Source organism: Labeo rohita, chromosome 20, assembly GCF_022985175.1.
Source record: "Labeo rohita strain BAU-BD-2019 chromosome 20, IGBB_LRoh.1.0, whole genome shotgun sequence".
Classification (NCBI taxonomy): domain Eukaryota; kingdom Metazoa; phylum Chordata; class Actinopteri; order Cypriniformes; family Cyprinidae; genus Labeo; species Labeo rohita.
In genome coordinates, this window is record NC_066888.1 from 23,671,100 (window position 1) to 23,696,027 (window position 24,928).

General features: G+C 35.0%; 1 protein-coding gene across 2 annotated transcripts in view; it reads right to left on the bottom strand.

Moving 5' to 3' along the window:
- enah (ENAH actin regulator) overlaps positions 1-24,928 on the bottom strand; it is a 123,463-nt gene that overhangs the window by 92,418 nt on the left and 6,117 nt on the right. Inside the window, exon 1 of one of the 2 annotated variants that reach the window (XM_051138379.1) lies at positions 6,178-6,340. The exons of the other annotated variant lie outside the window; for it this stretch is intronic. Coding sequence (XP_050994336.1) covers positions 6,178-6,191 — 14 coding nt within the window. The 5' untranslated portion in view covers positions 6,192-6,340. Of the gene's footprint in view, positions 1-6,177; positions 6,341-24,928 lie in introns of those variants that run through there. 2 annotated transcript variants of the gene reach the window in all.

The following is a 24,928-nucleotide window of genomic DNA, read 5'->3' on the forward strand; positions in this document are numbered from 1 at the left end:
ACAGCCTCTCACATTCAGAGAGTTACAATTACACAGGAATCAATTAGCTACTATGGCTCAGAGAGCAGTAGGCCAACACGCTGCCGACTACAACAGCAAACGTAGACCTTCGGAGTCTCACGTAGACTGCAGTTGGCGTGCAACATCCCAGACTTGTCAGGCACTGAGAGAGCCACCTGGAAGCACCAGGTTCCCGTGAGTGGGTGGTGCAGTCGGGTCAGGCTGAGAGTGTGAAACCTTGAGCCCGGCATCGGAGGAACACATGGTGCATGGGAGGATGCATGCAACACCTCTGCTTATAAACCACATGTCCACAGGAGGCCTGGCACCTCCGTTTCAAGCTTTATGCCTCTGCAGGCGGTGGCAAAACAGCCATAGAGCCAGTCTAGGCTTGTCCCTTTTTGAAACATACTATATGACACTATATGAGTGTCCTCATTTCTCTTCACTTTTATCAAAGTCATAGTGATTAATTAGAAGGTTCTAGAAGATCATTTCTTAATTATGGACACTTAAAATAAGGCTTCAAAATAATAAGATAGTTTTATCTAAAAGTGTGAGCTATTGTGCTATTTGGGATGTAAATAATTTTTCTGGCAATTACTTAATTCAGTTACTTTACATGCAACAATATGACCATGAGACTTGTAAGAGTAACTTGAGTAACTTGATTCCATCCAAATCAATACTTTTAGTGCAATTCATAATACTGTGGCAATAAAAATCAAAAATACACACACGGGAAATCTAGAGTTAAAAAATAAATAAATAAATAAATTATATATAAATAAATAAATAAATTATATATATATATATATATATATATATATATATATAAAAATAATACTATAATTATTATAATAATATAATTACCCTCAATATCAATATATAAGAAATTAAACAAAAAAAAAAAATTATAATTTTAACCCTAACTCAATATCAATATATAATTAATTATATAAATCCTTATAATTATATATACTAAAAAAATAATTATTTTTAATAAAAATAAATAAAAAAAAAATTTTTTCAGATGCATTCAGATGCATGAATCAATGTATTTTAACACCTCCAACCGATCCAAATCTTGAGCTGCTCAAATCTGAAATGCAAAATCATGTGAATGCCTTTACCTTTACATATGCAAGTGCTCTATCCTTGCCCCTAGCAACAACCTCCCAGTATGCGGCTATATTCTAATACATGTGACAGCGGAGATAGACAGACAGATAGACAGACCGACTGCGAGGGTCTGGCTCCAAGCAGGGTATCAAACAACACTCAAACCATCTCAATGTCACATGAAAAACACTGTCATGCAATGCTGCAACAGGCATCAAGCATTCATTGATTCTGGCTTTGAAGTCATGACTGCTTCACACAAGAGTTTTTTTTTTTTAAACATGAATCATAAATTAAATTTTAATGAACTCAATATAACGGTATACACTTAGCGGTAGAAAGATCATGAATCATCTCAAGTAGTGAGGATACGACTCATCCGCCCTTAGACTAAACAGAGCTCAGAAAAGTGCTGACAGCAGAGTTTCTTCATACCAACACTTACGGGCAAAAGCTAACAAAAGGTTAAGAGCTCACCAACAAATGACCATATATGATCACTACTAAGCCAAGACGTCATACTGATTCATCATTATGTTGAGTTTGCATGTTTAGCAGGGCTCAACTCTAATGATTTTTTTTTTTGTACTGGCCCGGTTAGGCAAGAAGTGATGTCACATTGACTATTTTATCTATGTCCTTACCAGAGAATTTTGATATAGTCTTAATCATAGTCTTCCGACTAAAATGCCATTTAGTCATGTTTTAGTCATCTGAATTGTTTTTAGTTTTAGTTGACTAAATATCATAAGATTTTAGTTGACGACATCTGCAGTGGGGATGGGTGATATCTTATCGTTTGCAATATACTGGTAAAAAGTTTTCCCACAATAAGAGTCAACCTTCCCGGGATAATAACGATAAAGTCTACTGTAGCACGTGTGTGATACAGTTTTGCATGTGAATAAGTCTGTTTACAAACCCATTGTCCAACAAAGATATCATTCATTGACCTGCTTTTTCTCTAAATTAACTTCATAACGTAGTCGAGTGTTCGAAATAACCTTTTGTGACCAGACGTGGCTTTATAATCACAGAATGAGGCAGAAATCATACTATTTTATAGCATTATAAAAGCCATGTCGATTAGCATTGCATTATAAATATACTTTATCCTTATAAAAATACCCAAGATCACTTGAAGAACACAGACAAACCATATTTTGTAAGACCGTATGTTTGTCGTCATTTCCTCAGTTAAAATTTCTCTATCTGCATTCTATTCAGCTACAGCGATAACTGGATTAGAGTTTCCTGGTGTGTCGCCAGTACTATTACTTCTGCTATAAAGTAAATGTGGAGTTTCTGCGCAAGGGCACCCGCTGGCTTCCAGTGAATTACACAGACAAAACATTGTACGTGTGTACTCAGTTACGCTTTATTTTGGGTAAAAACAGGAAAGATAATACTTTTCTCTAAAGAAAACGCCATTGATATAGTTAATCGCAATAATACCAGAAATGATCGTGATCAATTTTTAAGCCCATATCACCCATCCCTAATCTACAGTAGATTTAGTTGGCTGAAATTGAATGTTTAATTAGTATAATGCATTTATTAAGCACTTCTCTAAAATTGCCAAACTCATTACATAGGTTTGATATTAAGATTTTATCATGATAGACACTGATTTAACTGATGTGACATGCAACATGCCTTTATATTAAAATTAAATTAAACCACTTCTCATAACAAAACAAGAGCATGATCTTCTTTTCAATTAAATACCAATGGTTGTATAGACTAATTATGCATTCTTTATAACAACTTGTTTATCACATTCTTCATTCTGTCAAGCAGACATTTATTTCTATGAATAAATTTAGATTAATCTGTATTAGGGCTACTAAAAGTGGTTCAGTCAAGAGCAGTGAGTGATTTGTCTTTCTTTTGTTTCTTGATTAACATCAGTGCCACAGACAATAGGAGCTAAATTAGGCTGCTGTCCCTTTAAAACTCAATGCACAGATGCAATGTACTGACACACATCTGATATTCTCCCAACTGTTTACGTTCACCCAAGACATAACCGAGGGCGTTTACATGAATACCTGTCAAAACTGACAATTCGACATTATTTTGTGTGTACTTCTCCATTCATAAGACACGAAAGAGTATTTGTGAACAAAGATGAACGAAGGTTGCGGGTTCGGAACAACATGAGAGTGAGTAATTAATGACAGAATTTTCATTTTGGGGTGAACTATCGTTTTAACAAATCTGGTTTTGATTTCAGCTCCCATCCAGTATTTTTTATTTATTTATTTATTTATTTTTTAAGTAGAACTGGTTCTGAATAATAACCAGTTCTTGTATCTTAATAATTTTCACTTTCACATCAAAAAGATGGAGGAGTAAAGACTGTGCCCTTCAAATGTGCAAAAAGAACAGCAGAAGGCCACAGGGCTCTTGTGTTCTCTGCACTCTCAGAAGCAGACAGACAGAAAAATCCCCAGATCAGTACCACACATCATCCTCAGAATAACAAACGGAGGGAAGTAATGCGGCACTGAACAAATTCACAAATTCTTCCCCAAACACACAGGTTTCACCTTATGCAGAGTCAAGACATCTGCAACTTCATAATAATAAAAATAATAACATGAGGGGTCATGGGTTGAGATGTTAACTGAGGTTCCCTTACAGACGATTACACCGGGACGACAGCTACGCCGAGGGGTAGAAAGAGACGGATTAAACCAAGCAGGACAAGCAAGGAAATGCTAATGATTTACTGCAGCACAGACACACAGACCATACAGAGCATCAATATCCAAACAAATACATATGGCGGATCCAGGTGAATTATTGAGCGGTCACTTCAAACAGCTCAGCAGACCACAATGACTGCACATGCCAGACGCATGCTGCGTCATAACAGAGTGCATTATACAGTAAACCAACAGATTTTATATTTAGAACCTTGTTAGCATATAAATAAATGCAGCTGAATCCTATTATATAATATCACACAGCCAAGAAAGAATCTCCTGAAAATAGCATGCATCATTTCAAAACATTTATGCACACAGATATTTATATATTTAAAGGATTCCGTCCATTTGCACAAAATACACTACCAATCAAAAGTTTTTGAACAGTAAGATTTTTAACGCTTTTTAAAGTGTCTTCTGCTTACCAAGCCTGCATTTATTTGATTTAAAGTACAGCAAAAACAATAAAATTGAAATATTTTTATTAATTAAATTAACTGTTTTCTATTTGAATATATTTTAAAACAATTTATTCCTGTGATTTCAAAGCTGAATTTTTAGCATTATTACTCCAGTCACACAATCCTTCAGAAATCATTCTAATATTCTGATTTGCTGCTTAAATAAACATTTATTATTATTATGTTGAAAACAGCTGAGTAGATTTTTTTTAGGTTTCTTTGATGAATATAAACACCACAAGAACAGCATTTATCTGAAATAGAAATATTTTGTAACATCACAAATGTCTTTATCATCTCTTCTGATCAATTTAAAGCATCCTTGCTAAACAGAAGTATTAATTTCTATACGTACTTTCACAAAAATAAAAAATTGAATAGTATAGTGTATAATACTAAAAGCTTTTTATTTCAGATAAATACTGATGTTTGGATCGTTCTATTAAAAAAAAAATCCTGAAAAAGTGCATTTAACTACTGATAATAATGATAAAAAAAGTTTCTTGAACCGCAAATCAGCACATTAGAATGATTTCTGAAGGATCACGTAAAGACTGGAGTAATGACGCTGTAAATTCAGCTTTGATCAGAGGAATAAATTACATTTTAAAACATATTCAAATAGAAAACAGTTATTTTAAATCGTAAAAATATTTCAAAATGTGACTTTTTTCTGTACTTTGGATCGAATAAATGCAGGCTTGTTAAGCAGAAGAGGCTTCTTTTAAAAACATTAAAATGTTCAAAAACTTTGACTGGTAGTGTATTAAATAATATACATAATGAAGAATGTCAGTACTTTAACTGAACACGTATTGTTCAAAAAATTATGCAAGCTTAAATACAAAAGACAGAAAAAAATGAAGGTGTACCTACATTACAAAGCAAACAAAAGCATCGGTGGAATTGTAAACACTTGTAAATGTAAGACCTGTGAGACTTGTCTTACAGAAACCACTTTGACAGATCATGTCAAATATCAAATTGAAAACAAGCCTGTTGTATTTGTAAAGTGCTTATCACAATGCATATTGTTTTAAAGCAGCTTTACAGAAAACAGTGCCTCAGTACCTTAAATGACAAAAAGGCAACAGTGCCAAGGGAAAAAACCTACAAATTAGACAAAACAGACACTGAATAAACCGCTTAGTACCATATAGACAGACAAACCTGTCCCTAACTGTACCTCAGAACTAATTTAAATAGACACTGAAGAAAAGAAAAAAAGCCACACCAGTCTCCATCTGTTAAGGATACATGCACATGCTGGTGAGCTGCTAATTTATTGTTGAACACAGGAGTACAGCTCAGCAAAAACATCAAAACCCAGCTGGCTTTGTGAGAAGAAACCACACCACGAAAACTATTAGAATCCATTGATTCATTACACATGTAAGGACAAACACTACCCAAAATAACTAGTAAGAAAGGACTGTACTATAAATTGCTAATTCATGAAATTCCACTGCTCCAAATATTATACTGCCTTTTACTGTATAAGCTACTGTAACTGCGACACACATTGATAAGCACTCTCTATTTTGGTGCTTTGCGCCCATCTCTTGGCTCAAAATAATTGGGCTGGCCCCTCCATTCATCCTAACTTTAACATAAGGTGGTTGAGTTTAATATTCACCTGCTGTTGTGATAACCTCAAGCTACTTTTACCTCAAGATCTAACCTAAGCCGGAGTAGTTTATAGTCTCTATTTTTACTCAGACTTCAGAGAACACCAACATTAGATATCAGGAAAGACATCAAGGATGATTACTTTTCCATATGTTCATGATACAGAAATATCCAGAATTCATTTACAATAATTCCTCTATATGTCCACTAGATCTTAGGGGCCTCAACCGTCCACTTTCTCGGAGACTTACACGTCACGTGTCATCGCTGCGTGTTCCAAACCTCCACCCGCAAGGAGTCTTCCTACTCCTGTCCTCCTCCAAAGTTTCCTCCAAAGATTCCTGTGAGCCTGAGGTGTCCTCGAAGCTGTCAGACGCCTGACGGGTCTGTGGGACTCAGAGACGCGGCTGGAACAAGCTTCGCTGTTAGGACCCCTCCCTCAGGGCTAAATCAGGCAGGCTGGGCAGTCCCCTCAAGAATGCCCCATCGCCCCAAAATAAACCTGCTGACTGAAGAGTGTCATGAGCTCACTGATTTTTTTTTTGTCTTTAGCCCCACGTCTCTCATTTGTTTCCCAACTGGGGCAGTAGAGCAGTGACAGTTCATTTACTCTCTATTAAATCAAACCCAGATGGGATGATATACTAAGTCTAACCAGCATGAACGATGACTGGTTGTTAAAAAGTTATGCCTGCATGAAGGTCACAAGAGGGCTGCAAACCACAAGTTATTAATGCTGAATACATCATAATGGGTCTTGGTCAAGTTTAAGACCTTTAGGGTTCATGTTTCACCTCTGAAATGCTCATGTTGTAACAAGGTTGATGCAAAATTAAAGGGCTAGTTTAGCCAAAAATGAAAATTCTGTTATTAATTACTCACCCTCATGTCGTTCCAAACCCGTATCATTTCCATTCATCTTCAGAACACAAATTAAGATATTGATGAAATCTGAGAATATGAGAATGTTCTGTGCACAAAAAAAAAAAAAAATCCCAAAATAACAACTTAAACAATTTCTACTCTTACGTGTCAGTCTCTGCCATGCGTTTACGAGTGAGTATCATGACGCATGCATCGAAGACTGACATGGAAAAGAAGAAATTGTTGAATAAAGTTGTTGTTTTTGTTGCCGTCTGTGTAGGGTTAAAAAGCTCTCGGATTTCGTCAAACATACTTAAATGTGTGTTCTGAAGACGAACAAAGGTCTTACAGATTTGGAACAACATGAGGGGAAGTAAACGGTGACAATTTTCATTTTTGGGTGAACTATCCCTTTAAGAATGAGCTCAATTATAAGTTGGAATTTGAATTTAAACTGCCACACTGCACAGGAAGTTGAATTCTATCCAGTGTTGGGGAAAGTTATTTTTAAAAATAAGACATCATAATAAAGCATTACGTTACTAGGTCCCTATGATTTCTGCAATGCAGAAAACATGGACTGTACTGCAGTCATAAAAAATGGAATTTACTGTATAATGCAGAATGTCATGGAATTTGACAAATTTTGGATGAATAAATCAGAAGTCAGTACACTTAAATCAAAACGTGATATGGACTAGTGTCTGTGAATATGATTAATATTTGAGAAAAACTATTGTCATATCATACAAACAGAAACTTAAAGGTGTGGTTTAATTTGAAGAAACTGTGACAGAAATGTATTACCTAATGTATTGATAGTACTACTACTACTAATAAAATTATTATTAAAACTATTTAAGGAATATTTACCAGAAAGTATTTACCAGAAAAATGTAAACATAACACAGAATTATGAAATTAATTAATTAGAGATTCTGTTGATATTAATATTTATTGAAATCAATAAAATGGAATCCATGAAATTAGTGGGAGGAAAAAAAAAAAGAAAAAACACTGAATTAGAAAAAAAAAAAATTATAATAATAATAAAAATTAATTATTTAATACGGCCTTAATTTAATTTTTTGCTGCACTTTAAAGAAATTACTGCAAAATTTCATGATTTTAATTAATTAGACATTTTTTTTTATTTAAACGGAGTTCAGAATTTTTATTTAAACCATTAAAACGGAGTCTAGAAAAATGAAAATGGAAAATTAAATAAATAAATAAATAAATAAATAGAATCCAGAAAAATTAAAATGGAAAAACGGAATTTGGAAAAACAATAAAATGGAATTTGGGAAAAAATAAAATGGATTTCAAAGGAAATGTTACTTTTTTATTTATTTTAAATTACAGAAATCTCAAAGGTTATTATTTTTAGAAAATGTAAAGACCCTTTCACACTAAAAATAAATTTAATAAGCATCAGGCTGAAGGAAGTGCCTCTGGTCTGCACCTCACTCCCAACTTATGTTACTTGTAATGAGTTACCCCCAACACTGGTTGTATCTATCATTCCATCCATCAGTTCTATCATTATCTAGTGTTCCATCCATGTGTCCCATCTATGGTTCCATCTATTTATCATTCTATCTATCACTGCATCTATCGTTCCATACGTCCGCACATGTATCTCACAGGTTTTAAAACTTTTTCAAAACTTTCAAGCAAAGCTTTATCCAGCCCACTTTCAAAGTTCACCCTTTTTAAATTTAAAATATTTTTTAGAATTAAAAGTAATTTTTACATTCAAATTCAAATTCGACTTCAGCATCTTATTTTCTACCTCAATTCAGGAACTGAGATGGAATTTAAAAGGCATTCTCAACTCAGTTCTAAACAGCACACCGTACTCATCTCTGCTTTCAAATGTTCCAAGTGTTAAGGAACAAGAGGCTAAAGATTCTGCCCTCAACCCTTAAGGTCCATTTCCTCACAAGCAAGTAACTTCAGTACATGTCGCAGTGATGTAACTGGCAGACAAGGGGTTAGTCCTTCAGTCTGTGGAGGCTTTTCTAAAGTTACCATGGAGAGGAGCTCTGCGGTGAAATCCTATCCTCGAAAGAGAACGCACAGGCCACCGAAACCAAACTGCAAGTCTGAATGAGCCTGGATCCAAACAGAGGGCCACTATTAAATAGATCCCTTTAAAACTACAGACAACTCTGTATCTTTCTCCAAGCTAACCTTTCAGTCCAGGCCATTTGTTGAACTTGTCTCTATGGTGACTTGGCCTCATCCATCCATCTGAAGAGATGGGACCGATAGACTTGGAGGGGATCGGAAAGAAAAGGAAACAAAACTTTTGCTGTTCTCAGACTATCTGGGATTTGGTCGAAACATTCAGAAAGACAGCCAAAGTCTGGTTTGGAAGAGTTGAGAGTTTTTGTGGTGTTTCACATAGCCTGGGTGAAATCCCATAGTAGCAACCGCAGTGAAGGCCTGCGTGTTGCTATTGAGGATCCAAGAAGCAATACAATGATTCAAGCATGTAGTCTGGCAGAGTTTGATCTGAATTCTCAAATAAAACCCTCTGTGGCAAGGAGCTGTTTGCTAGCGACCGAGTGTTGCTACAACAACGTGAAGGTAAAGACTGCTGTGAAATGCAGTTTTTGTCTTTGTGCTTGTAAATGTTGCCAAACACGTCTCACCAAGTGCAACCAATGCTCTGAGTAATGTGACAATCAAACCACCAATGGGTGACACCGCTGACGCCGCTTTGCACAAAAATAAAAAATATCAGTGCACTATTTTTGAACGTAAACAATTTGCTCCCTGACAGACAACAAATCAAGGGTAATTTTCATCTGCTGAGCAGAAACATACACGTCAGGCTGTGGCCTTCTTGTATCGGCTGCCAAACTTGTGTCTAGCTGTTGACAAAGTGCTGACTATTCAGCTCTACACCCAGTTTCTCGGGAAATACTACAGCAGCCTCTGGCCATCAGCATTCTGATCTCTATACAACTAAAGTAGCCGATGGACACCGCTTTCACATGCACTTTCCCTTCTGTAGCTGCTTTTACATGGAATCGGGTGAATATTCAAATGGAAAATAAAACATTCTTTGTTAAACTTGCAACAGAACTATTTGCTTAATGCATTAAATAATCCATTATCTTTCTTTGGAAACAATTTACAAAAAGGTTTAACTTATTAACATTAGTTCGTTCATTGTCATAAAATAATAGGCTAATATATTATGTAAGCTAAGCTAACTATTACAGAAGGTTTAAATGTTCACTGATGCTTCAGAAGGAAAAACGATGGATTAAGAGCCAGGGAAGGGTGAAAAATTTTTGAATTTCGAAGATCAAAAGTTAACATCCCCTTTATTCTTAATACTGTGTTGTTACCTGAATGATCCACAGCTGTGTGTTTTTGTTTAGTGATAGTTGTTCATAAGTTCCTTGTTTGTCCTGGACAGTTAAACTGACTGCTGTTCTTCAGAAAAATCCTTCAGGTCCCACAAATTCTTTGGTTTTCCAGCATTTATGTGCATTTGAACCCATTCCAACAATGACTATATGATTTTGAGATCCATCTTTTCACACTGAGAACAACTGAGGGACTCATGCAACTGTTACAGAAGGTTCAAATGCTTCTGAAGGAAACACAATGCATTAAGAGTCCTGAAGTGATTTAAAGATCAGGGTAAATTTCACTTACTTTGTCTTCTGGGAAACATGCAAGTATCTTCTGTAGCTTTTGAAGGGCAGTACTAAACGAAAAATGTACAAATATGAAAAATGTACACACCTTCATTCTGTTCAAAAGTTTTCACCCCCAGCTCTTAATGCATTTTTTTCTCTCCTTCTGGAGCATCAGTGAATGTTTGAACCTTCTGTAATAGTTGCAAATGTTTCCCACAGTTGTCTTCAATGTGAAAAGATGGATCTCAAAAATCACACAGTCATTGCTGGAATGAGTTCAAATACACAAAAATGCTGAAAAACCAAAGAATTTGTGGGACCTGAAGGAATTTACTAAAGAGCAGCAGGCAGTTTAACTGTTTAAGACAAACAAAGGATTCATGAAGAACTATCGGGGTCATTTTCATAAATTCAACTATTATTTTCTCTTGTGGACTACATGTCTTATGTGAAATATCTTATTGAGGTCAGTACTAAATAAAAAAAATAACATGCATTTTGTACGATCCCTCTTATTTTGGTAAAATAATTAACATTTTGCAGATTCTGCAAGGTGTGTATATACTTTTGACCTCAAATGTATATTATGAACTAACATGAATTAAAGAGCTTGTGCTCAAAAAAAAAAAAAAAAAAGAATCTTGTTTACTAAACAGTTTTGGTTACAAAATCTTGACAAAACAGGGCACAAGGATCAAAATTCAACATTTTGTCTAGACTGTGAAGCCTCTGCTGCTGACCTGGTCAACTAAAAAAAAAACCTCAGGTCACCCTCAGTGCTCTGTCACTCAGCTTACCAGCAGATTTCAACTGGCAAAAGCAGGATCTAGCGCTTCAGTGACGCTGAGACCATAATCCCTAAATCTTTTAATATCATGTAGAAAATGTTCGGACAGAGGACAGAAAAGTCGTGGACAAAGATGAGACCTAACAGCTGGGTCAATAACAGACAGTAGGAGCGGGAGGTATGACAAAATCTTATATCAAGATACAAGTATTTTACATCCCAGTAACAGAGTGTATCACAATACATCTATACTTGTGGTATGTCCATTTTTAGATTAACTAGTAAATGCTGTATAAATGGAAGTTACATCACTTTGTGTGTTTATTTTGTCCTTTTTGATGGAAAATATAAGATTATTCATAAACAAATGATAAATTTGGTAATGCTGCAACAAATGATTCACATTATGTGGGAAGAAAAAAAACACAAGTACTGACAAGGTCAGCTGTATTTAAAGAAGTTCCAAAATAAGTGATATAAGCACACACCTATGAGCAAGCATCAATTCAAAATTATAATAATATGTGAAGTTCTGTTACTATAAGCTTATGAATACTACAATATACCACCCTGACAAGGAGCAAGAGTCAACTGGGTTGACCTTACAGAGGAGCTACTTACCCAGTTAACTCAGGACACAATATGCATTGATCAAGTACACATTAGCATATTGATTGTTCTGGACCACAAAACTGATACACCGCATTGATTGTGTGCAGTCGATACTTTGGCACAGTGCATAAAAGATCTCCAGGATTACATTTCCTTGTAGGAAACATCTTGCACAAAAGAACACACTGAGATGGGGATCATCTATACTTCTAACACATCATCAGCCAACATAAATACTACATATTTACACATATGAAACCAATACAACTTCACTGTTGGCTTAAAATATATGATGTACATGAGCGGTCACTGACCAGTAAACAAACAGAGATAGTTTATGGTTTAAAAATTTAGCAGAAACAGATTTTCACAATCTACTCCGAAACGGTTATAAACAATATCACTTGTGTAAATAAATAAAATGGACAACATAATGAGACTAAGCAGTAGATTTCCAGATATGTAATCGTGATGACAATGAGCCACAACACAAAAGTGCATCTGCACGTGCAAATTAATGTTGTAATTATGGTATGGCGTATCTAATTAAAGGGACATTTCACCCAAAAATGTAAATTACCTCATGATTTACTTACCCTCAAGCCATCCTAGGTGTATATGACTTTTTTTCCTTCAGACAAATACGATTGGAGATACATAATGTCCTGTTCCTTCCAAGCTTTATAATGGCAGTGAATGGGTGCTGAGATTTTGATGTTCAATAAAGTGTATCCAACCATCATTAAACATACTCCACAAATGAAAATATCCATATTTAAAGTGTATCACAATCTCTAGCATCCGCTAACTGTCATACAAGCATTCAGCGGATGACATAAGATGTAGTTGAACGCAGTAATGAACACAAAAGTGCAGAGGAGTGAGCAAAACAAAACACAGGATTTGTAAAGAAAAATGTTGTAGGATTTTGATATAAGCCGAGATTTTCCTTTGCTGTGAAAAAACTTGGTTCTCGTAAGACTAGCATATTCTCACCGTATCTTAAGAACGCGAACGTGCGTACAACAATTACACTGTAAAAAAAAAAATAATAATAATAATAATAATTTGTTGAGTCAACTTAAAATAATTTGTTACCCTGTTGCCTTAAAATTTTAAGTCCAGTCAACTTAAATAAGTTTAGTCAACTTGAAATGTTAAGTTGTACTAAGTGACAACTTAGATATTTGAGTTGACTTAAATTAGTTTTGTTAAACTTAAGAGCTAGGTAAGTTAAAAAAGTTATATATACCTAGGATGGCTTGAGGCCAAGTCATGAGGTAATTCTAATTTTTGGGTGAACTATCCTTTTAATTATGGTAAAATACATTAAATTAGCTTAAATAAATAAATAACCAACTAATAGTCAAAAACCAAACTAACCAACTACAAACCTACCCAACTACTTTTCTAATTAGTTGGAGTGAAAGCACCTCTACAAAATCTCAACGTAAAACAATATATAAACAAATATAAACAGATATAAATAAAGTGACTACTGCTTGTCAAATAAAGAAAATAAATAAATAAACTTGAGAAAAAATTACTTTGCATGCTTACGTTACAACTAAAACAAAAGCAGTGTGGTCATCTCCCTAAAAATAAACTCTGAAGCAAACTGAAATAATGTTCTCATTAATACCCCCCCAAGTCCAGAGATGTGTTTGAGTCTTTCTCTCCCGCTTTCAGTGAGGTAATCAAGTCCACATGGAGGTGAGAGCGAGCCGCTCCGGTACCAAACATGGCAATCAGCGTGTGATGAGTCATGCTCCCTTTTAAGCTGCCTTAACCCCCTGCTCTCCATTTTTCACTCAGAGAATAACTCTGGAGTCAGAGAACAGGATGCATGTGGGTCTCCACATTCCACTCAAGGCTGGAACTTTAAGTGATCTGGATTGTTGAGCTCATCAGCGTGAGTTGACGCTACTCCAAAGAGCACAGGAGGGAAAAAAAAGAAAGAAAGAAATCACCGCATACTTTCCACCTCTTCAGGCTATCAGTCATGGGGCGCAAAAACTGATGCTGAGTACAAAAGCAGCACAGCACACTTCAAGCGTGCAGAAACCAGCAGAGGAAAAACTCAAAATGTAGACTTGACTCAGTTATGATTAAAGTCAGTGTGAACCAGAATGCTGAGTTTAGACAATCATACCTGGAATCAAATCCAGTTGAAGTCAAAAGTTTACATACACCTTGCAGAATCTGCAAAATGTTAGTTGTTTTACAAAATGCATGTTATTTTTTATTTAGTACTGACCTGAACAAGGTATTTAAATTGATTCTTAACAGTGTGTTGTTACCTAAATGATCCACAGCTGTGTTTTTTGTTTAGTTATATTTGGTCACAAGTCCCTTATTTGTCCTCAACAGTTAAACTGCTCGCTGTTCTTCAGAAAAATTCTTTAGGTCCCTCAAATTCTTTGGTTTTTCAGCATTTTGTGTGTTTGAACCCTTTCCAATAATGACTATGATTTTGAGGTCCATTTTTTCACACTGAGGACAACTAAGGGACTCATATGCAACTGTTACAGAAGGGTCAAACGCTCACAGATGTTTCAGAAGGAAAACTATGCATTTAGAGCTGGGGGTGAAAACTTTTGAACAATGTGTACATCTTTATTAGTTTGCCTAAATTTCAAATTTTTTTCCCCTCACCTTCTTTAATAGTTGCACACGAGTCCCTCGGTTTGTCCTCATTGTGAAAAGATGGGTTTTTAAAATCATATAGTCATTGTTGGAAAGAGTTCAAATACACAAAAATGCTGAAAAACCAAAGAATTTCTGGGACCTGAAGAATAGCGAGCAGTTTAACTGCTCAGGACAAACAAGGGACTCATGAACAACTATCACTAAACAAAAAAACAGCTGTGGATCATTACGGTAACAACACAGTATTAAGAATCAAGTGTATGTAAACTTTTGAACAGGGTCATTTTTTACAAATTCAACAATTATTTTCTCTTGGACTACATCTTTTATGTAAAACATCTTGTTCAGGTCAGTACTAAATTGAAAAAAAAAAACAAAACAACAAAAAAAAACATGCATTTTGTATGATCCCTCTTATTTTGGTAAAATAATTAACATTTTGCAGATTATGCATTTTTGACTTCAACTGTACATAAGCATTCAAAAGTTTTGTTTCTTGTGCTCACCAAGGCTGCATTTACATGGTCATAAATACAGTAAAACCCTGACTTTACAAGTGACTTCAAATAAAAAATAAAATGCAAATAAAGACCCTTTGTTGACATGTGTCTCATACAGAGGGCAAACAAATACCCTCATGTGAAACATTCAGATCACACTAAACAAGACAGAGTGTGATCCAAGGCACATTTGACAATAATGCTAACTGATCTGGCAGCAGTTGTCTTAATTAAATCCCAACTGGCCGCAGGACCTTAATTACGAAGCTAAAGCCAGCCACGGCCATGTGACCTCAGCCTGGCCCTATGCTAACACCCGCTGCAGTCTCCTGGGACAGCTGCAAACTGCATTCACTCAAGACCTTATAGTCTCCTTCAGTTTAGCGCTACATTCATCATACGGTTCAATTATCCATGTCTACTGCATAGGGATGATAGTATATAAAATATGAAAAGTCAGAGTGAAGACTTATCCTTGCCATTGATATTAATAACGCAATTGATCCATTCATCCTCTGGTGTTTATGTGATGAATATTCAGTAATGTGAAGAAGTCGATCTCCATAAAAAAGCATTATGAAGTGTACTTCACCCTCAAGGTTGAGCTGTTACATCAAGTGTTCTTCACAGCGTGTTTTAGAAAGGAAAAAAGTAGTGTATCCAGTCATTCAACAACTCTACGGCTTTAACGGGCAAGCTGTAGTTAATCACGCTGTGCGCTGCACGACTCTTAAAGTCAGCCCAGACTCTCAAGTCAGCCAAAGAGTCCGCTTGGGGGGTTTTCAGCAAGACTGCAGCCTGAGCATTTTCAAGCCGTCTGAAAAAGAAAAATTCCTTAGTGGAACACAACCATATTCACATTTGCCTTTTTTCCTCTCGGACCCTATGGAGTGTGTAATTGATTTTGATAGTAATTGAGTTCAAAATTACACCATTTGACTCCTTTATAGGCTTCTTAAAGGATTTTATTCTGACATATGAGACTAGAATCTGACCTCCTCAAGACAGAAATGCTGATGTTAACTTTATCTCGAACCACCCGAGTTCACCCGACCAAGCTATAGACCAACAAATAAATTAAATTCATTTCCACAATTAAGTTAAGAGGTCCATTTATAAATAAATAAATAAAATACTTTTATGATTTTTCTAATGTTTTCCCCCAAATATTAACATTTTTAATACATACTGCTTTGTTCTAGTAAACACTATTGCATAAATGAATAACCATAATAATAATAATAATAATAATAATAATAGTTATTATTATTATAAATAATTTAATGTTATAATTATTATAACAACTATTACCATTTTTAATAAATACATACTGCTTTGTTTTAGTATACATTGTTGCATAAATACCCATCATTATTATTATTATTATTATTATTATTATTATTACCATTACCATTAATATATACAGCTTCATTTTAATATAGATTGTTGCATAAATTAATAACCATTATGATTATTAATATTAATAAACAGTAATTGATAATAATTAAAAATAATAATAATATTAAATATTAACAATAATTGTAATTATTATTGTTACCATTTTGAATAAATACATACTGCTTTGTTTTAGTATACACTTGCATAAATGATTAACCATTATTATTATTATTATTATTATTATTATTATTATTATTATTACTATTACATTATTACATTATTATTATTACAATTATTATTACTATTATTATTGTTGTTGTTGTCTCTTATTTCACTATTTTATAATTTTCAAAAAAAATAAAAATAAAAATAAAATACAGCAAAATAAATTTAGGTTAATTAGGGCCCTATGAATTTTTTCCTCTCTCAATTTCAGTTTTATTTTATTTTATTTTTTTTCCCCCAAATTCCATTTTTTTTCTTTTTAATTTTTCTGGATTCTGCTTTTTTCCATTTTAATTTTTTCTAGACTCTGTTTTAATAGTTTAATTAAATGAAATCATAAAACTTTATAAAACTGAATATTTAACAACTAATGAAATGTTTATAAAAAATAATGACTTTTTTTCCCCTTAAATTCAGTTTTATTTTTACCACATTTCCATTTTAATGGTTTTATTAAATTTTAATAATCAAAATCATCTTTAAGCAATTGATTTTTATACAAGTGCGTGTATTTGCATTAGTCTGCTAAATAAATTCCGGCAAATAATTTTTTGGTAAATATTCCTGTAAAAAATAACGTTTTAATAAGCATTTTATTAGCAACAGTACTACATTGAATAACATTAAATAAAATATATTTCTGTCACGGTTTCTTGAAGTTAAACCTAACTTTTATTTTGACAGGCTGCTGCGAAAACCTTTAAGTCTATGTTTGTATATGATATGATGATAGTTTTTCTCAAAAGAAACAGTAAAATTAAGTGACACTCAATACACTTCTGTAGATTGTTCATGCATTTATATTCATATATATTGAGGCAGAAGAGGCTGGAGAAAAAAAAAAAAAAAAAAAAAAAAAAAGCATACAATTATAATCAAATAGTCAAAAAAATAAAAAACCTCTAACACTGGAAATGATCTGCACCATTCATATATTTGGCTCACTTCTTTTGATTAAGAACAAAGCATACTGGCATATCTTTATTGAGCAAAACCACTTTGATACATCTCAATGGCGCTCTTGATTAGCCGAACGTGTCAAGCCCATGTGAGGAACCCTTTCACCGTCTCATTTGTCTTAAATCATAATTTCTTTCTATTAATTACAAGCTACTTAGCTCTGGGTCTAGCGCTCTTCCTTCGCTCTGCGTCGAGCACCGTATTCCCTCGCGGACGGCGGAGAGAACATTGATCAAATGAGAAAAGAGAGAGAAGCAGAGAAATTCTTCACATATTCACTCCAGGGCTGGCCACGTGCCACGAAAACACTCCAGAGGCCCTTTCAGCACATGGCCGGTGGGAGGACGGGGGGGGGTGAAGAAGAGAAGGGAAGGAGAAGTAGGAGGGCTGGTTAATATTCTGACAGCACAACACGGTCAGGCTGGATGCCGCAATGAAACTACACCAAATTTTTAATGCGCTGCCACTGGCCAACAGGAGCAGGGAAACTGCACTGTCCTCTAAACAGCCCCAGAGGAACAGCAGCACACATATAGATGTGTGACGGTAGATGTAATGACTATCTTAATTAAACCAATGGTAATCGGATCATTTGCGAGTCAAGCAAATGCATCGTGAAGACAGAATACTGGCCAACTGACAAATAACAACTAGCATGTACTGGTAAATACTCTATGCATCTGTCCATGAGACCCTGTTAGTCTTTATTAACCCTCTCTGGGAGGGCTGACAGGTGTGAGAAGGTTCTGCTGTTGATGGCCTACTGAAAGGGAAGGCACGATTGTCAGATGTTGACTGAGGCTCACCTGTTTCACCCACTGGCGCAAGTGTGTTTGGGATTGACACAAAGACGGACAGAAAAAAGACAGCTGAAATATCTTCAGCTGTTTTACAACCTTCAATGCAGATGTCAATGTTGATAACCCATTTAAAAGATTAGTTCACTCCAGAATTAAAACTATCGGATTATGTAGTCGTCATCCAAGATGTTCAGGTCTTTCCTTTCTTCAGCCCAAAAGAAATTAAGGCTTTTAAAAAAAACATTCCAGGATTTTTCTCCATATAGTGGGAATCAGCATGTTGAAGGTCCAGTTTCAGTGAAGCTTCAAAGGGTCTTACCCAGTGAAAAGACTGGTCATTTAAAAAAAAAAAAAAAAAAAAACACAACATACTTTTTAACCACAAATGCTTGTCTGGCATTAGCCTGACCTAACACATTACATAGTTGCATTGGAAAGGTCACGCATGACATGTATGCGGAAGCACCAACCTAGTGTTTACAAAGTGAACGTGCAAAGAAAGTCAAACTGCCTTTCCAAAAAAAAGCTAAAACAATCCAATCCAATTTTTGGAAATATGCGTTAAATATGCGTTAAAAAAAAACTGTCTCCAGCCTGTTTCCAACTGGCTTTTTACCGATAAAATGGTGTGCATAATGACGTCATCCCTAAAAAACGAATTGTCGCATAAGTTTTGTTCTTTGTTTTTCATTCATTTGAAATAAAACTTTTATTTACTTGCTATTATTTAATTGTATAGGCCTACATAGTTATTTTTATTAACAAGTGAGGTTTTTTTTGTACTTAGTTAGGTCTGTAGACTATTTAGATACTCGAGCATCAAGCTCGAGATTCTGATTAACTTTCTTTAGACTATTTTATTTCTTCTAACCAACAATTGACGGTTGTTAAGCCATTATTAATTGTTAACCGAAAAGACTGTTAAATTACAATTCAATTACGTGGTTGTGACTCATTAAAAAAAAACTAAATTTGTTTTCCAGGGATTCATTGTATACACGCAAAAATCAGCATAAACAACGGAATGTGCGGATTCTGCGGACGGAGAAAAACATAATAAAGCTATATATGAATAAATAAATAGTCAAATTTATTTTTGTAAATAATTAATAAATTCACAAAACAAAAAAAACAAAAAAAAAACAACTGCAACAAGTAGCAGCCTATATCCAGAATTTCATTTCATTTTTGTGATGCAAGAAAGCAATGACGCTTGATAAAGTCGTATCCTGTTTTTTACCCTTTATTTTACAAAAGCACAATGTTTTGTTTTTATTGTGAATATACACAAATAAAGAAATACATTTTGAATAAATATTAAAATAGTTTTGAATTATGCCATTTTACTTCCCCTCACTCCACAACAAATCCTTTAAATTTAATGGTACAACTGACCTGAGAACAAAACAAGAACGACTAACAAGCCAAAATGAATTTATGTAAAGTTTTGTACTTTCTGTACAAAGTTAATAAATTTTAACTTGCAACATACTAAAGAAACATCAAATTAAGATATTTATGTTTAAAAGGCTATAACTCTTACAATATATAGAATAATTTAATTTATTAACAATTTAATGATATAAATATATATATATTAGTTCTACAAAAATTCCCATTAATATATATTGTTCTACAAAATTGCCATTGTTATAATGCAATCAACAATTTATTTTGCACCCAGATTTGGGTGATTCCTATTATTCTGGTGATTCATATTAGATTTCTAGGTTTTTTTTTTATATATATATAATACATAAGCTAATCTGCATAAATTACAAATACTATTATGGTAATGCATAATTATAGTTAAAAGTAGTAGATAACAGTCTTTTTTTCATTTTTGTTGCAAGAGTAGATTTATTTAATTTTAATGTAATAATTTAATTTAATTTTTGCATTATGCTAATAGAATTGAAGCATATTGTGCAAAAATAAAAATAAAAACACAAATCTCTTAAAGCAATTTTTTGTCTTTCTTGACAAAGAAATTAGACATTAGATTCATTCAATTTATTAATTATCACGTAAGCTTGGCTTCCTCTTTTTATGGTCAGAATGGTGGATCTAAAAAGAGAAAGCACTTTGAAAGGAGTGCACATAAACATGCCCCTTCCGTTAGATAAGTAGTACATAATGCAGGTGCAGAGTATGTCCCACTAACCTCAGCACACACCCACACCCTAGAACAATAATGGGGAAAGAGGTCAGAAATCCCAGCACTAGCAGTAACGTAACATAACCCACAGACTTCAGGAAAACAGCAAGAAGGAAAACACTCAGAGGTAATAAAGACGACGTGTGCAGGACAGCTGCTCTCTCTCAGACAGATGGGACAACATAGAGACCACCTGTTCAATACATGCACACCGAGAGATCCCCAACTACAGACCAACAGGGGCAAAAGGGGTTAGAAAAGGGTGAATTAGAAATGTACTCATGAAGAGATGCCAATTGCACGGCATGGATAAAAGAACTGATGTTTTATTGAACTCCAAAGATAAAATGAAAAAAAGAGACAGGAGACTGACACAGAAGATTGTTGAATAAAGTCGTTATTTTTGTTTTCTTTGCACATGGAAAGTATTCTTCATTTATACTTAATTTAATATACAGTAGTCAACATCTGAAGTGGATCCAAACCTTTCAAAGTTGTCCTACAACCAAAACAATACCTATTCTTGTCTTACAACAACTTTAACTTTTTTGATCCACTTCAAATGTTAACTACTGTAATCCTGCTTCAAGTAAACTTTTCTCAAGTTAACAATGTTTAGATATTTTACCAGAGGTGACAAGAGGGTCATGGTTTAAAGCACATTCAAAGATGAACTGATGGCAGCTTCAAGTAGAACCAACATTTCTTAACACACAAACACTCTTAAAAATAAAGGTGCTTTAAAAGCTTCTTCAAAGCGATGCCATAGAAGAACCATTTTTGGTTCCACAAAGAACCATTTAGTCAAAGGTTCTTTAAAGAACCCTCTCTTTCTTACCTTTTTATAATCTGAAGAACCTTCTTTCACCACAAAGAACCTTTTACAAAACAGAAAGGTTCTTTAGCTGTTAAAGGTTCTTCAGGGAACTATTTAGACAAAAAAAAACAAAGGTTCTTCTATGGCATCATGAAGCACCTTTATTTTTAAGAGTGAATATCCTTGCAAAAGCTATTTTGCAGAAAAGTGCTTAAATGGACAAAAATCACAAATTTCAATACTGGAGCACACCAAAAACATGTCATTCCTGAAGATAAAGGTTTAAATATCATGGAAAGAGACATGTCGCACCATAAAAGGTCAAACCTTCTAGTCAACCCTTTAACAATTTCACAGTGATAAGATCACCAATAATAAAGAGAATCATTCCAAAGACAAATCTCACTTCTGAACCTTGAAGATGATCCAACTTTCATTGCAAAAGAATATTTGAATCGTTGCTTACATAAGCAGGCAGTGCCATTAGCACAGCGATTTTGATTAGGACATTGGTGATGCTGTTTTTTGTTTCAGGGATGTTCTCTTGGCTTGTGCGCTGTGAATGGCACAGCTTGAGGTGGGCAGAAGGCAGACGGGCTGCTGGGTTCAATTGTGCAGCTGGATTAGGGCTGTGCTCACAGATCTTTTAGCAGCACATGGAATGACATGGAGCCGCTGCATGGCGTACAGGCTGAAAGATCACGTGAAGCTTCTTAGCAATGGCATATTAAATAGGGAACGCAGATGTATCCTTTACATTCAATCCGATATTGATAAAAGGGAGCAAAGAGGAATTAAAGAAAGTCTTCAGAAGAGACAAGCTGACATTAATGAAACATTCAAATATGAGAAAGTGCATGGAGAATTAGTGCATTAGAGCCGACTATGCATAAAGAGGAGGAAAATATCAGAGAAATAAACTCTTGTGCTTGTTCAAGTAGGCAATTTGGGATATAACAGCATCTCATCCCCAAATCCGGCCAAACTTTTGCATGCAGTTTTTGAAACTCTTTAGAATCCAGAAGTTCAGTTCGATGGCTCCTCCACACCAGGCTCAGGGCTGTTTTGTTAAACGGCCACAAAAGCCAGAGAAGGTTTTACAGCCAGTGTCCAACAATCCAGTTTCAGGGTCGAGCTCCATTGTTGCACACACAAAAGGGAGATGTTTTATTCACAATAGCAGGGCACTACATTATGTAGGGCATCGGGAGCCTGGCGACAAGGAATGCAGACCAATTGCCTCCCAACCTTCAACGCTTCTATCAATTGAGCAGCTTTGCATGCTTTTGTTTATACTAATACACATCAGTGCACCAACAAATTCCAATTTCATTCAAAACAGCCAAAGTATCCTAGTTGGATATTGTATGGTAACTAAATGTTTTCATTTTCTGAAGGAAACGTGCTTGGGTTAGCACTACAAGGCAAACACCGCAACAATACTACAATCTAGAGGCTGTCACTAATGATTATTTTGGTAATCGAGTAATCTGTCGATTATTCTGATGATTAATCGAGCAATCGACTAATTATAATTCATTTTTTGTAGTAGTATTAGACCTTTAAAATGACTTAAAGTACATATAGCAACGAGGCAATAATTACTTCAAATAAAGTATCAAAAGTAAGTAATAATATGGTTTTATTAAACAAAACTGTTAAAATACATAATGTATTATAAACAATGGAGCTAATGCACATTAAGCGTTATAACAAATGCCTGCAGAGGGTGCCAACAGCCTGACAACTGTTTTTAGACTTTACTGCACAATCTAGTCCTTGTTTAATATTAACTTAACATTTAATTCAAATGTCCACTTAATCTTTAATATTTGGCCATTTCTTTATTTTAGAAATGCTACAGCCACTTTAATTTCTTAAAAATGTGGACATCAAAGCGTGTAAACTCAGAGTGAGGGTTTAAACTTTTATTTTGAAATCGCGATGAACAGTTAGCATATTGACAATGATATTGATATATTCTCCTGTGTTTGCATAGGTTTATAAATGATGTACCTTACAAATCTGACGAAATAGCACTGTTGCATTCCCAGATTAACGCTATAATAAACCCAAACGCGCATATATTACACGTGCATTGCATATATTTATTTAACTGAATTGTAGCGTTTGTGAATTCTTGATAGCATTATGCTTTATTATGATGTTTAAATGGGTTTAATATGTGGAATGCACCACTTCCGGTATTTTGCCGATTACTCAACATGGGCAAAATGCAACTGAGCATTTTTTTTTTTTTAAATTGAATACTCAAATAGAGTCGCAGTTGCAGCCCCACTACAATCTTTTTAATTCATAAGTCCTCTAAGAATATTTTCACTACAACCAACAATGGAGGTGCAAGTTGGTGTCAAACTTGAAAGTAGCGTGGGTTTCAGTTAGCCGGATTGACATATATGACATTGCCATGGATGATGGAGAGTATTGGGAAACATTTGACTGTTGAATTGACCAATCAGAATGAAGTATTCTAAAGAGCTGTGTAAAAAGTGCTGATGTTTAATGCCGAAGGATTTTGAAAAACTTGATGGGTGCCACAGCAAGGATTATATTTGCTGATAAAGACGAGTCCTTATCCAAGTCGTCTTTGAGCTCGCTGTACAACTGTGCAAACTCATCAGAATTCTGTGTTGTGATAACATTCACAGCTGTTTCAACACTCTACACATTAGAGTAATTATCCATGTCCTCCTCCGCACGGCGAAATGCAAGCACCACACGCTGCCCCTTAAGCTTCTTACAAATCCAAACTTCACATCAAAAAAGTGTCCCTTTATAGTGACGGCAGCCTTAAGGGAGAGTGCCTGCCGAACAGTGGTTCCAGCTACAGGAACAGCTTCACAAATACAGAGGGACGGGGGTAGAAAGGATGCTGTTGGACGACAGTAACGAATCCGTCGCTTGCTGTTGTGCTGCGTAGCATGCCATCTTGAAACAAGATGAGGGATGCTGGCCAGATTTCTAAACCGAACGCACCCACACACACACACAAAACATCTCATCTTTAATTCAGATGCTGTATCGGTTCAAAGTGAAAAGGCCTTAATGTTGGCGCAGAGATTCTGAACGAATGCAGACATTGGGGAATCTTGTTAGTCGGCTTCACTTGGAGGAGAATCATCAGTCCATTTTGAAGAAAAATCCAAGCAGGCTGTGGATAGGGATGCAGCCAGAAGGCCACAGAGAGTGTGATGAGCACCACAAGCTCTGTAGCCATGAAGGCATCCAAAACAAAAGGCCAGGTTCCTCAAGGGACTCTGTTGAGTGCCAACAGTCTGTGTTAGACACTGGTGCTGCTACTTCAAGTCTGTCCATGTTTTCCTAGGTTAGTGTTGTCAAAAGCACCAACTTCGGTACCAACGGAACAATGTTACAGTTTTCCACCTCTTGAAGGTTAAATTGCAATCAATCACATCCATTAATCAACAGCTCTAAATGGAAAAATTATGTTGGACCTATTGAGTTTTTTGACTTCAGGCAATGAAATGTGTGAAAATGGAACTTAAAAAAGCTACCAAACCCTCAACCCGTTAATATCATGAAGTTCTC